This window comes from Otolemur garnettii, unplaced genomic scaffold, assembly GCF_000181295.1.
Source record: "Otolemur garnettii isolate 467f Iridium unplaced genomic scaffold, OtoGar3 scaffold00096, whole genome shotgun sequence".
NCBI classification, from domain to species: domain Eukaryota; kingdom Metazoa; phylum Chordata; class Mammalia; order Primates; family Galagidae; genus Otolemur; species Otolemur garnettii.
In genome coordinates, this window is record NW_003852491.1 from 2,695,263 (window position 1) to 2,707,626 (window position 12,364).

General features: G+C 42.6%; 1 protein-coding gene across 1 annotated transcript in view; it reads left to right on the plus strand.

The window, feature by feature from the left end:
• Nucleotides 1–877: 877 nt before the first annotated feature.
• TNRC6A (trinucleotide repeat containing 6A) overlaps nt 878–12,364 on the plus strand; it is a 133,727-nt gene continuing 122,240 nt past the window's right edge. Inside the window, exon 1 of the mRNA XM_023516750.1 lies at nt 878–1,004. Within this exon, the coding sequence (XP_023372518.1) occupies nt 926–1,004 (79 nt within the window). The 5' untranslated portion in view covers nt 878–925. The remainder of the gene's footprint in view (nt 1,005–12,364) is intronic.

Genomic DNA, 12,364 nt, shown 5'->3' on the forward strand with positions numbered 1-12,364 from the left:
CCTGTGCAGGAGGGAAGCCACATGGGCAGTGCCATGGGAACACAGAAGAGGGACATGTAATCCAGCCTGGGGGGAGACACCTAATCCAGGAAGTCTTCTAGGAGGAAGAAAGGAGCCAAACGAGGCTGGACGTGGTGGTGCCCTCTGGGAGGCTGAGGGTGGACCATCACTTGCACTCAGGAGTTTTGAGAGCAGCCTGAGCGAGAGCAGGATCACATCTTTAGTAAAAATAGAAAAATTAGCTGGGTGTTCCGGTAGGCACCTGTAGTCCTAGCTACTTGGGAGGCTGAGGCAGGAGGATCACTTAAGCCTAGGAGTTTGAGGTTGCTGTGAGTGAGGCTGACTCCACAGTGCTCTGTCCTGGGGGACAGGGTGAGACTTTATCTTTACAAAAAAAAAGACAGTTGAGAGCTGTGCCTGCTGGCTGCCTTTGCCAATGAGATGTCCCTGGGGAAGGGCCTACTATATGTTTCACTCCTGATCCCTGATCTCACACTTCTAGATATTCTTTACTAGCTAACAGGTTAAACATCTTTTTTTTGGCTTCTTTAACAAACCACTGGTCTCCTTCCACCCTGTGTTCTGTCATGGCTAAAAGGGGGGCTAGGGCCTTATCAGACAGATTTCTCTCTGCTCTTTGGATTAGTTTGGCACTGACCCAATGCAATGAGGCTGCCAGATGTGCTCCTGCCATCCCAGGCTGGATTAATGAAAGCATAGGGCCCAGAATCAGGGAGATGGACTTGGGTCATTCCTCGCCAGGGAAGAACATTTAGTTCTGGAACTCATGTTGCCAAAAGGCAGCAAGTTCAGAGGCAACCGTCCAGAGAGCAAAAGGCTCGAAGCCAAAATGTATGAGTAACGTTAAAAGAATCAGGGTTGTCTGGCCTGAAGCAGAGATGACTCAGGAGGAGACTGCTCTCAAATGAAGATTCAGGAGACTGCAGGGGAAACTTCAGGAGCTCTGATTCACTCCGCTTCAGAAATCATGCCTCTGTTGCCAGGTGGGCCTGCAATGCTCCTGTGTGCTCTCCGAGTTCCGTCTCCCACCTGCCTCACTAACTCTCCTAATCTCCCTCTTCTCAAACCCATGATCCTGCTATTCCTTCTCTCATGTTCACAAATGATTTTGTCTTCTTTCCTCAGAAAATTGAGGCCTGTAAGGAAAAGCTTCTCTGGCCCATCAACTAATCAGTATCTGAACCCATCTTCTCCTTCCTCTGTCTAGTCTTCTGGAGGAGAGTCTGGACTCCTTCCAAGGTTATTTCTTCCACCTGAATTTGGGAATCTATCCATCAGTTTTGTTTGTATTTCTTTATTTTGGTGGGGGGGGGGATAGAATCTCACTATGTTGCTCTCGGTAGAGTGCAGTGGTGTCACAGCTCACAGCAACCTCCAACTCTTGGGCTTACCTCCCAAGTAGCTGGGACTACAGGTGCCCACTGCAATGCCCTGCTATTTTTTGTTGCAGTTGTCATTGTTGTTTAGCTGGCCTAAGCTGGGTTCAAACTCGCTAGCCTGGGTATATGTGGCCGATGCTGTAACCACTGTGCTAAAGGTGCCAGGACTTTTTTTTTCAGCCAGGGCTGAGTTTGAACCCGTCACTCTGGCATATGGAGCCGGGCTGGTGCTCTACCCTTTGAGCCACAGGCACCGCCCCCCTTTTTTTTTTTTTTTAAATTGAGACAGAGTCTCATTTTGTCACCCTTGGTAGAGTACTGTGGCATCATACCTTACAGCTACCTCAAACTCTTCAGCTCAAGCGATTCTCTTCCCTCAGCCTCCCTGGTAGCTGGGACTACAGGTGCCTGCCACAATGCCCAGCTATTTTTTTGTTTGTTTGTTTTGTTTTGTTTTGTTTAGCAGGTCCGGGACAGGTTCAAACCCACCAGCCCCAGAGCACGTGGCCAGCGCCCTAATCACTGAGCTACAGGTGCCCCTTGTTTCTATTTCTTGAACATCTCCCACTCTGCTGGTTCTTTCGCCTCCTCCTATGAGAAAAAGCCCAAGTCTTTCCTATCCTAAGCACACAAGGTTCCCGATCCCCGATCCCCACATTGTTTGCCTTCTGTCCCATATCTCCATGAAAATAATCCACACTTCCTTTTCTCTTCCAAGTTTCATATGTAAACCTGATTAAATCTGCAAACCAGGCTCAGTGCCTGTGGCTCAAGAGGCTAAGGCGCCAGCCTCATACACCGCTGGCAGGTTCAAATCCAGCCCGGGCCCACCAAACAACAATGACGGCTGCAACCAAAAAATAGCCGGGTGTTGTGGCAGGCGCCTGTGGTCCCAGCTAGGCGGGAGGCGGAGGCAGGAGAATCACTTGAGCTCAGGAGCTGGAGGTTGCTGTGAGCTGTGACGCCATGGCACTCTACCCAGGGTGACAGCTTGAGGCTCTGTCTCAAAAAAAAAAAAAAATCTGCAAACCATACCCTAGTATGCCAAGGCTATTTAAGCTGTGTTAGAAGACTAGATTGAACCATATGAAATTGCCATTTTTATGATAAAAGCTTTATTGAGACATTATTCACATATCCTACACACATTGAAAGTGTACAATTCAATGGTTTTTAGCATATTCAAAGAGTTGTGCAGCTATCACCACAATTTTAGAATATTTTCTTCACCCCCCCCAAAGAAAGCCGTATCCTTTAACTAACACCTGCTAATCTTCCAATCCCCCACCCCAGCCCTTGGCACCCATTAATCTACTGCCTGTCTCTATGGATTTGCCTGTTCTAGACATTTCATACAGATGGAATCATATAATAATGTGGCCCTTTGTGTCTGGTTTCTTTTCCATGATCCTTTCGAGGTCCATCCACGTGGTAACATGCATCAGTTCTTCCTTCCTTTTTATGCCAAACAATATTCCATTGACGAGATGTATTAATTTTTTGTTTATGCATTCATCAGTGTGTGGGCATTCGAGTTAAATCTGCCTTTTGACTCTTATGAATAAAACCGCTGTACACATTTATGTACAAGTTTTTAATTTCTCTTCAGTATATGTCTAGAAGTGGAATTGGTGGGTAACTCTATGGTTAACTTTTTGAGGAACTGCCAGGCTGTTTTACAGTCCGCAGTGGCTGGCAAATGGTTGCACTATTTTGCATTTTGACCAGCCCAGCATATGAGGATTCCAATTTGTCCATATTCTTGTCAGCACTTGTTGTTATTATTTTTACTGTGGTCACCCTAGGGAGTATGATGTGATATATCTCGCTGTGGTTTTGATTTGCACATTCATGACTGTTGATATTGAGCTGCTTTCCATGTGCCTGTTTGCTATACCATTTGTATATCTTCCGTGGATAAATACCTATACGGTTTGTACATTTTTTATTTGTATTATGTGTCTTTTTTTCCCTTACTCTATTGAATCAGGATAAAGTGCTAGGGCATCAGCCTCGTTCAAGGCACCCTCAAACTTCTATATGCAAATGATTCTCCTGCCTCAGCTCCCAAGTAGCTGGGACTACAGACACCCGCCACAACACTGGGATGCTTTTTCTATTTTTAGTAGAGATGGGGTTTTGCTCCTGCTCAGGCTGGTCTTGAACTCCTAAGCTCAAGGGGTTCTTCCACCTCAGCCTCCTAGAGCACTAGGATTATAGGTGTGAGCCACTGTTCCTGGCCAACTTGAGTTATATGTCTTTTTATTGAGTCGTAAGACTTTTTAACTCTTTAGATGCAAGTCCCTAATCAAATATATGATTTGAAATTACTTTCTTTCATTATGGGGAGTGTCTTTTCACTTTCTTGGTAGTTCTTTTGATCCAGCAAACTGTCTAATTTTGATAATTTGTGATATATTTTTTTCTATTGTTGCTGTGCTTTTGGTGCCGTATCTAAGAAACCAGTGCAAATACAACCTCATAAAGACTCCTATGCTTTCTGCCAAGAGTTTCATAGCTTTAGATCTTTCCTTTAACATCTTTGATCCATCTTAAGTTAATATTTGTACATGATAAGAGGTAGGTCAACACTTTCTTCTTTTCTCGTTTGAATATTTTGTCATTCCAGTACCAGTCATTGAAAAGACTACTCTTTCCCCCATCAAATTGTTTTTTTTTTTTTTTTTTTTTTACTGAATGGTAACTATGTACATTAATGCACTTCTGGGGTACAGTGTGGTGTTTTCACATACATTTCAAAACATTTCATCAAACTGGCTAACATAGCCTTCATGTCATTTACCTAGTTATTGTGCCAAAACGTTCGCATTCCACTCCTAGAAAGGTTTACTTGTACCCTTGTAAGATAAACCACAGAAGTGATCCCTCCAATCCCCCTCCCTCCACCCATTCCCACCTCCCTTCTCCCTCCCCATCAAATTGTTTTGCCATTCTTTTTGAGAATGGATTGATCATAAATGTGAGAATTGATTTCTGGATTGTCAGTACTATTCTTTGATTTGTGTGTCTACTTTATGTCTATTTGTATATGTTTATTTTATTTAATTACCATACTTTCTGTTAATAATAACTTTTGAAATTTAGGAGTCCTCCAACCCTGTTATTTTTCAAGATAGTTTTGGCTATTCTGCAGCCTTTCCATTTTTATACAAATTTTAGGATTAGCCTGTTTGTTTGCTTGTTTATTTATTTATTTAGACAAAGTCTCACTCTGTTGCCCTGGGTAGAATGCCGTAGCATCATCATAGTTCACAGCAACCTCAAACTCTTGGGTTCAAGTGTTCCTCTTGCTCCAACCTCTCAAGTAGTTGGGATTACAGGCATGTACCACCACATCTGGCTAGTTTTTCTATTTTTGTTTTCATTTTGTTCAGAGACAGAGTCTCACTCCACCATCCTGGGATTGAGTGCCATGGCGTTATAGCTCACAGCAACCTCAAACTCTTGGGCGCAAATGATTCTCTTGCTTCAGCCTTCCAAGTAGCCTGGACTACAGGCTCCTGCCACAACACTCAGCTATGTTTCAGAGATGGGGTCTCGCTCTTGTTCAGGCTGGTCTCAAACTTGTGAGCTCAGGCAATCCACCCTCCTCAGCCTCCCAGAGTGCTAGGATTATAGGCATGAGCCACCTCACCCAGCCTTAGTTTTTCTATTTTTAGTAGAGATGGGGGTCTCAATCTTGCTTAGGCTGGTCTTGAACTCCTAAGCTCAAGCAATCCAACTGCATCAGCCCCCCAGAGTGCTAGGATTACAGGCATGAGCCACTGTGCCCTGCCTGATTTTATTCATTTAAATCCTGTAACAACCCCTTGAACTAGTTCTACTATTAACTCTATTTCACAGAGGAGCTAACCAAGGCATAGAGAAGCTAAGAAGCTTGCCAAAGTCACACAGATAATAAATGGCACATCTAGAATTTCTAGAATTTAGAAACAGCCAGTCTGGCCTCTCAAACTCTATGCTATTCAGACTCTGTATTGTTATTAGAGGAACTCTTAACAATGGTTAGATGAGAATAATTACACGATCTTCCATAGAGCTAAAAGAATTTAATAAGCTCGGCACCAGTAGCACAGTGGTTACGGTGCCAGCACATACACTGAGGCTGGTGGGTTCAAACCCAGCCAGGGCCAGCTAAACAACAATGACAACTGCAACAACAACAACAACAACAACAAAAAGCCCAGCTATGTGGGAGGCTGAGGCAAGAGAATCACTGAAGCCCAAAAGTTGGAGGTTGCTATGAGCTATGACGTCACAGCACTCTATCAAGGGCAACATAGTGAGACAATATCTCAAAAAAAAAAAAGTATTTGATAAAATTAAACATCCAGTATTGACATGATAAAAATATGCTTGACATCATATTTAATGTTTAACATTAGAAGCATTTTCCACTGAAGTCAGGAAAAAGATAATATTGCCAATGTCATTAAAAATTATTCTAGATATATCAAGATTAAAAAATAAGGGCCAGACATGGTGGCTCACGTCTATAATCCCAGCACTCTGGGAGGCCAAGACTGGTGCATCACTTGAGCTCGGGAGTTCAAGACCAGGCTGAGCAAGAGTGAGACCCCATCTCTACTAAAAATAGAAAGACTAGCTGGGCATTATAGCTGAGGAGAGAAGATTGCTTGAGCCCAAAAGTTTGAACTAGAGTGAGCTATGAAGCCAGGGCACTTTACTCAGGGTGACAAAGGAAGGCACTGTCTCAAAAAAACATAAAGAAAGAAAGAAAGAAAGAAAGAAAGAAAGAAAGAAAGAAAGAAAGAAAGATTAAAAATAAGAATTAAAAAAATTACAAAGTAGAGACAATATAACAACCTCTTACAGGTGACATGACTGCAAATCGAGACAATCCAAGAGTACCATTGGAAAGTCTCTTATGAACAATTTATTAAGTTGATACAGTAGTTGGTTACAAAAGCTACAGCATTTCTATGTTTCAGAAAAGGAAGGTTAAAAAACAAAATGAAAGATGTACTGGCTTGGCACCTATAGCTCAACCGGCTAAGGTGCCAGCCACGTACACCTAAGGTGGCGGGTTCGAATCCCCAGCCTGGGCTCGCCAAAACAATAATGACAGCTGCAACCAAAAAATAGCCAGGCGTTGTGGCGGGCGCCTGTGGTCCCAGCTACTTGGGAGGCAGAGGCAGGAGACTCGCTTGAGCCCAGGAGTTGGAGGTTGCTGTGAGCTGTAATGCCAGGGCACTCTACCCAGGGGGACAACTTGAGGCTCTGTCTCAAAAAAAAAAAAAAAAAAGAAAGATGTACTTAAAAGAGCACCAGTGCCCACTATTAAACAGCAAAAATGCAGGAAAGTGAAAGAAGAAATAAATGAAAACACATACCCTATTCATCTGTTACAAGATTTACTGGTATAAAGATGCATATTCCACCTAAATTAACCTTTATCTTTAATTTTATAGCAATAAACATACATTATGCAATTTTTTTTTTATTGGAAAGTGGACTCACTGAGTCTAAAGTTCAAGTGGAAAAATAAACAAGTGAGACCAGCCAGGAAAGTTCTGAAAAGGGAAAGTAATAAAGCAGGATTAACCCTAGTAAATATCGAAGCATAATAATAAAGCTGCATTCATGAAAAAAGGGTAGTACTGGTACACAAGGTGAAAGGGAGATTAACAAAAGGGATTTGTAGTAGACCAGATACATTTGAAAAACTAATATATGGTAAAACTGTATTTCAAATCAGGGAAGAAAAAATAAAATTAGTGCAGTAACTGGTGATAGAGTAACTGGCTAACCATTTGGAAAAACGTAAATTAAAGCCAGGTTTGCCAGGCATGGTGGCTCACAGCCTGTACTCCTAGCACTCTGGGAGGCTGAGGCAGGTGAATTGCTTCAGTTCTGATACCAGGCTGAGCAAAAGTGAGACCCTGTCTCTAAAACTATCTGGGCATTGTGGTGGGCATCTGTAGTCCTACTACGTGGGGGACTGAGACAAGAGGATCATTTGAGCCCAAGAGCTTGAGGCTGCTGTGAGCTATGAGGCTATGGCTCCCTACCGAGGGCGACAAAGTGAGACTGTTTCAGCGGGGGTGGGGGGAAGAAGCGAACCACAAACCTCAGTTGCTAAAACAGAAACTTAGCTACATAAGACTTAAAGTAGCAGTACAGTATAAAAATATCATGGATTGAATTAAAAGGTAGAGAAAAAATGAGCTGAAAGAAAAAGTCTTTACGTTTCATACTGTAGATAAACATCAAATTTCCTTTAATATACGAAAAGCTCTCATAATTCTTTTAAGTATTTTTTGTTTTGTTTTATATTAGAGGGAAGAGAGTCGGGGGAAGCGATGAGTAAGAGAGAGAAAAGAGAGAAGAAAGTCAGGAGCGAGAGAGGGGAAAATGTAGGGGGAGAGAGTAAAGGCACAAAGCTCTTATATTTAAAAAGAAAAAATGTGAATGACTTCTAAATCGGACCAAGAATGTCATGACTCACAAAAAAAGAAACGCAAATGTATGTAAACACATAAGAATACCCGAGAAGTTTCTCAACCTCCTTGGCGACTATAGAAATACAAATTAAAGTAAGCTAACAGATTGGCGAAGATGAAAGTGTTCCGGGATGCCCACAAGCAGAAAGAAGAAACAGGTGTTTTCGTAAGTTGCTGACAAGGTTGTAAACTGGTAGATTCTCTTTGAAAGGCAAATTTGAAATATTTCTCACCTTTTAAAATGTTTCTAACTTTCGACCCAGCTATTGCAGTTTATGACTATCTGCCACCGATATCTCACATACATGAACAAAAGTATAAATAGAAAAAATTTCTTTAAAAATCAAAAACTAAGAAAAAAGTTCAAAGTACAGAAAAATAGCTTTTTTCCCCTTGAACCAAGGGAGTAAATTGCTGATACAACCTGGAAATAGATCCGAATACATGCCATGTCACTGTGGGATAAATTAGTGTATATTTTTTACAAGCCAGGCAATTCTCCTATATAACCTCAATACAACCATTGAAATAAAGAAATTAGGGGCAGCGCCTCTGGCTCAAGGAGTAGGGCGCTGGCCCCATATACCAGAGGTGGTGGGTTCAAACCCTGGCCCTGGTCAAAAACTGCAAAGAAAAAGAAAAAAAAGAAATAAAGAAATTAATGTTGATATCATCTAATCTTATCACCTCTTTTAGGTGATAAGTAATAGTAATTACTTATAGTAATTATACTAATGATGCCCTTTTAGCAAAAGTATCCAGTCTAGAATTAAGAATTGCTTTTTAAATTTTTTTATTCTTATTATTAATTTTTTTTTATTGAGACAAGAGTCTCATTTTGTCACCCTCGGTAGAGTGCCTTGGCGTCATAGCTCACATCAACCTCAAACTCTTGGGCCATTCTCTTGCCTCAGCCTCCCTAGTAGCTGGGACTACAGGCACCCGCCACAATGCCTGGCTATTTTTTGTTTGTTTGTGTAGCAGGCCCAGGCCAGGCTGGAACCCACCCACCTAGCTGTGGGATCCCAGCCTATTAATTTTTTTTTATTGAGACAAATTCTTTTTTCTTTTTTTTTCTTTTTTTCAGTTTTTGGCCAGGGCTGGATTCAAACCTGCCACCTCTGGCATGTGGGGCTGGTGCCTTACTCCTTTGAGCCACAGGTGCCGTCTAAGACAGATTCTTAATCTGCCCTGGTAGTCATCATAGCTCACAGCAACTTTAAACTCTTCAGCTCAAGCGATCCCCTTGTCTCAGCCTCCTGAGTAGCTGGAACTACAGGCACCTGCCCCAATGCCCAGCTAAAGTTTTTCTATTTTTATTTTATTTTATTTATTTATTTTTTTTTTTGCAGTTTTTTTTTGGCCAGGGCCAGGTTTGAACCCGCCACCTCCAGTATATGGGGCCAGAGCCCTACTCCTTTGAGCTATAGGTGCTGTCCAGTTTTTCTGTTTTTAGAGATGGCAACTCACTCTTGCTTAAGCTGGTCTCAAACTAGCGAGCTCAGGCAATCCACCCATCTCAGCCTCCCAGAGAAGGCCTATTATTATCCGGCCCGCCAGGTGTTTTTGCCACCGTCGCCTGTCTTGCTTAGCAGCCAACTCATCCCGGGACCCACAGTCTGGCCCTCCAAGGGTCTGAGGGACAGTGAACTGGCCCCCTGTTTAAAACATTTGAGGACCCCTAAATATATGACAGACCAGCTATTTTGAAACATGTTCCTTGGTTTAGTTTGTGTGATGTTTCCTCATGATCAGGTTCAAGTTGAGCTTCTTCGACAGGAACAGGACAGGGATAGTGCTGTGTCCTCATTGAATCTGACCAGGGGGTGCTGGGTTTTGATTTGTCCTAATCCTGACAAAATTCTCTTTGATCCCTTGATTAAAGGGATCTCTATTTTGCCCTTTCTAAAAAAATGTATTTCTTAATTATTATTACAAGTTTTGAACACAAGTCTCACTTGTCGACCAGGCTAGAGTGCAGCAGCCTGATCATAGCTTACCACAACTTCAAATTCTTAGGCTCAAAGCAATACTCCTGTCTCCGCCCAAGTCGTTGGGACTAAATAGGCACATGTCAGCCTGCCCTGTTAATTAATTAATTAATTTATTTATTTCCTTCCTTCCTTCCTTTTCTTTCTCTCTCCCCTCCCTCCCTCTCTCTCTCTCTCTTCCTTGTAGAATCAAGGTCTTATGACCTGCCTCAGGCTGGTCATGAACTCCTGGCCTCAAGCCATCCTCCCACCTCAGCCTCCAAAAATGCTAGGATCACAGGCATAAGCCACCATTCCCAGCCTTTCTTTTAAATTTATAAGTTCGTGGGAAGTGTTTTGAAATGATGTAAATATTCTGTTTCTCATCAAACTTTCTTGGAACACTTTTATTAATTCACATATTTAAAGTGCATACTTTGATGAGTTTTGACACATGTATACAGCTGTGAAGCCATCATCACGATCAAGATAACAAACATATCCATCATCCCAAAAGTTCCCTCCTGCCTTTTTGTAATCTTTTCCTCTTACCTTTCCCTGCATCTTCCCCATCTCCAGGAACTACTAACCTTCTAAGGCTACAGAACATTTTGCATTTTCTAGAATTATATGTATATAAATTGAATCATACCATTTGTCCTTTGGGGGAAGTCTGGAATCACTCTTCTGTCCCTGCCTCCCTGTCTCTGTCTCTCTTTCTTTTAACAGAGTCTCACGTTGATGCCTCAGGCTAGCGGGCCATGGCTTCAGTTCACAGCTACCTAAACCACTGGGCTCAAGCAATACTCCTGCCTCAGCCTCCCGAGTAGCTGGGACCATAGGCACCAAACACAATGCCTAGCTAAATTTTCTACTTTTAGTAGAGATAGGATCTCGCTATTTCTTTCTTTTCTTTTCTTTTTTTTGAGACAGCATCTCACTAGGTCACCCTTGGTAGAGTGCCGTGGTGTCACAGCTCACAGCAACCTCAAACTCTTGAGCTTAAGTGATTTTCTTGCCTCAACCTCTCAAGTAGCTGGGACTACAAGTGCCCACCACAACACCCGGCTAATTTTCTGTTGCAGTTGCTGTTATTGTTTAGCTAGCCTGGGATGGGTTCAAATGGCTGGCGCCCTACCCTCTGAGTTACGGGAACTGCCAGGATCTTGCTCTTTCTCAGGCTGGTCTGGAACTCTGGAGCTCAAGCACTTCTCTTGTCTTGGCCTCCGGGAGGGCTAGGTTTACAATCATAAGCCACTATACCCAGCCTGAATTCCTTCTATCAGAATAATTATTTTGAAATTTTCCATGTTGTATATAAATAGTTAATTCCTTCTTATTGCAGAATATTACTCCATTATATGGAACTCATATTTTACGTGACTTTCTTTCTTTCTTGTTTTTTTCTTTGAGACAGAGCCTCAAGCTGTCACCCTAGGTAGAGTGCCAAGGCGTCACACCTCACAGCAACCTCCAACTCCTGGGTTTAAGCGATCCTCTTGCCTCAGGCTCCCAAGTAGCTGGGACTATAGGCGCCTGCCATAATGCCTGGCTATTTTTTGGTTGTAGTTGTCATTGTTGTTTGGCGGGCCCAGGCTGGATTTGAGCCCACCAGCTCTGGTGTATGTGGCTGGCACCTTAGCCACTTGGGCTACAGGCGCTGAGCCTATGTGACTTTCTTGATTTTAAATTTACATTTTGGTTAGTTTTTTCTATTTGTCCCATTTGTTTTTGTTTCCATTTTTTTTTAAATTTCTGCATACTTTTAGTTGAGTAATTTTTATGAATCCATTTTACTCCTTTGAAGAGTGCTAGGACCATCCAATGGGGAAAGGACAGTTTTTCAACAAATGGCACTGGGGAAAATAGTTATCCACATGTAAAGGGGGAAGTTGAATCATTATCTAACACCATTTTATTCCTTTTTTTGGCTTTTTCTTTTCTCTTTCTTTTTTTTTCTTTTATTGCAGGTTTTGTCCAGGGCTGGGTTAAGAACCCACCACCTCTGGCATATGGGGCCAGTGCCCTACTCTGAGCCACAAGCGCCGCCCTTTTATTTTGAGATAGGGTCTCACTCTATTGTCCTGGGTACAGTGCCATGGTGTCATAGCTCACAAAAGCCTCTAACTCTTGGGCTCAAGTGATGCTTTTGCCTTGGCCTCCCAAATAGCTGGGACTACAGGCACCTACCACAACACTCGGCTCTTTTTTTAGAGATGGGTCTTGCTCTGGCTCTGGCTGGTCTCTAACTTGTTGAGCTCAAGCAATTCACCCACCCTGGCCTCCCAGAGTGCTAGGATTATAGACATAAGCCACCTCGACAGCCAAAAATGTCACTCTTATTGTGTTATTTTAGTGATTGGGGTGGGGCTTATGTATACCTTCCTACCCTATCATAGTCTGCCTTTAAGTGATAATATACATGTTGGTAAAAAGATCCTACAACAGTATTTCTGGGAGGCGCCTGTGGCTCAGTGAGTAAGGCGCCGGCCCCATATACCGAGGGTGG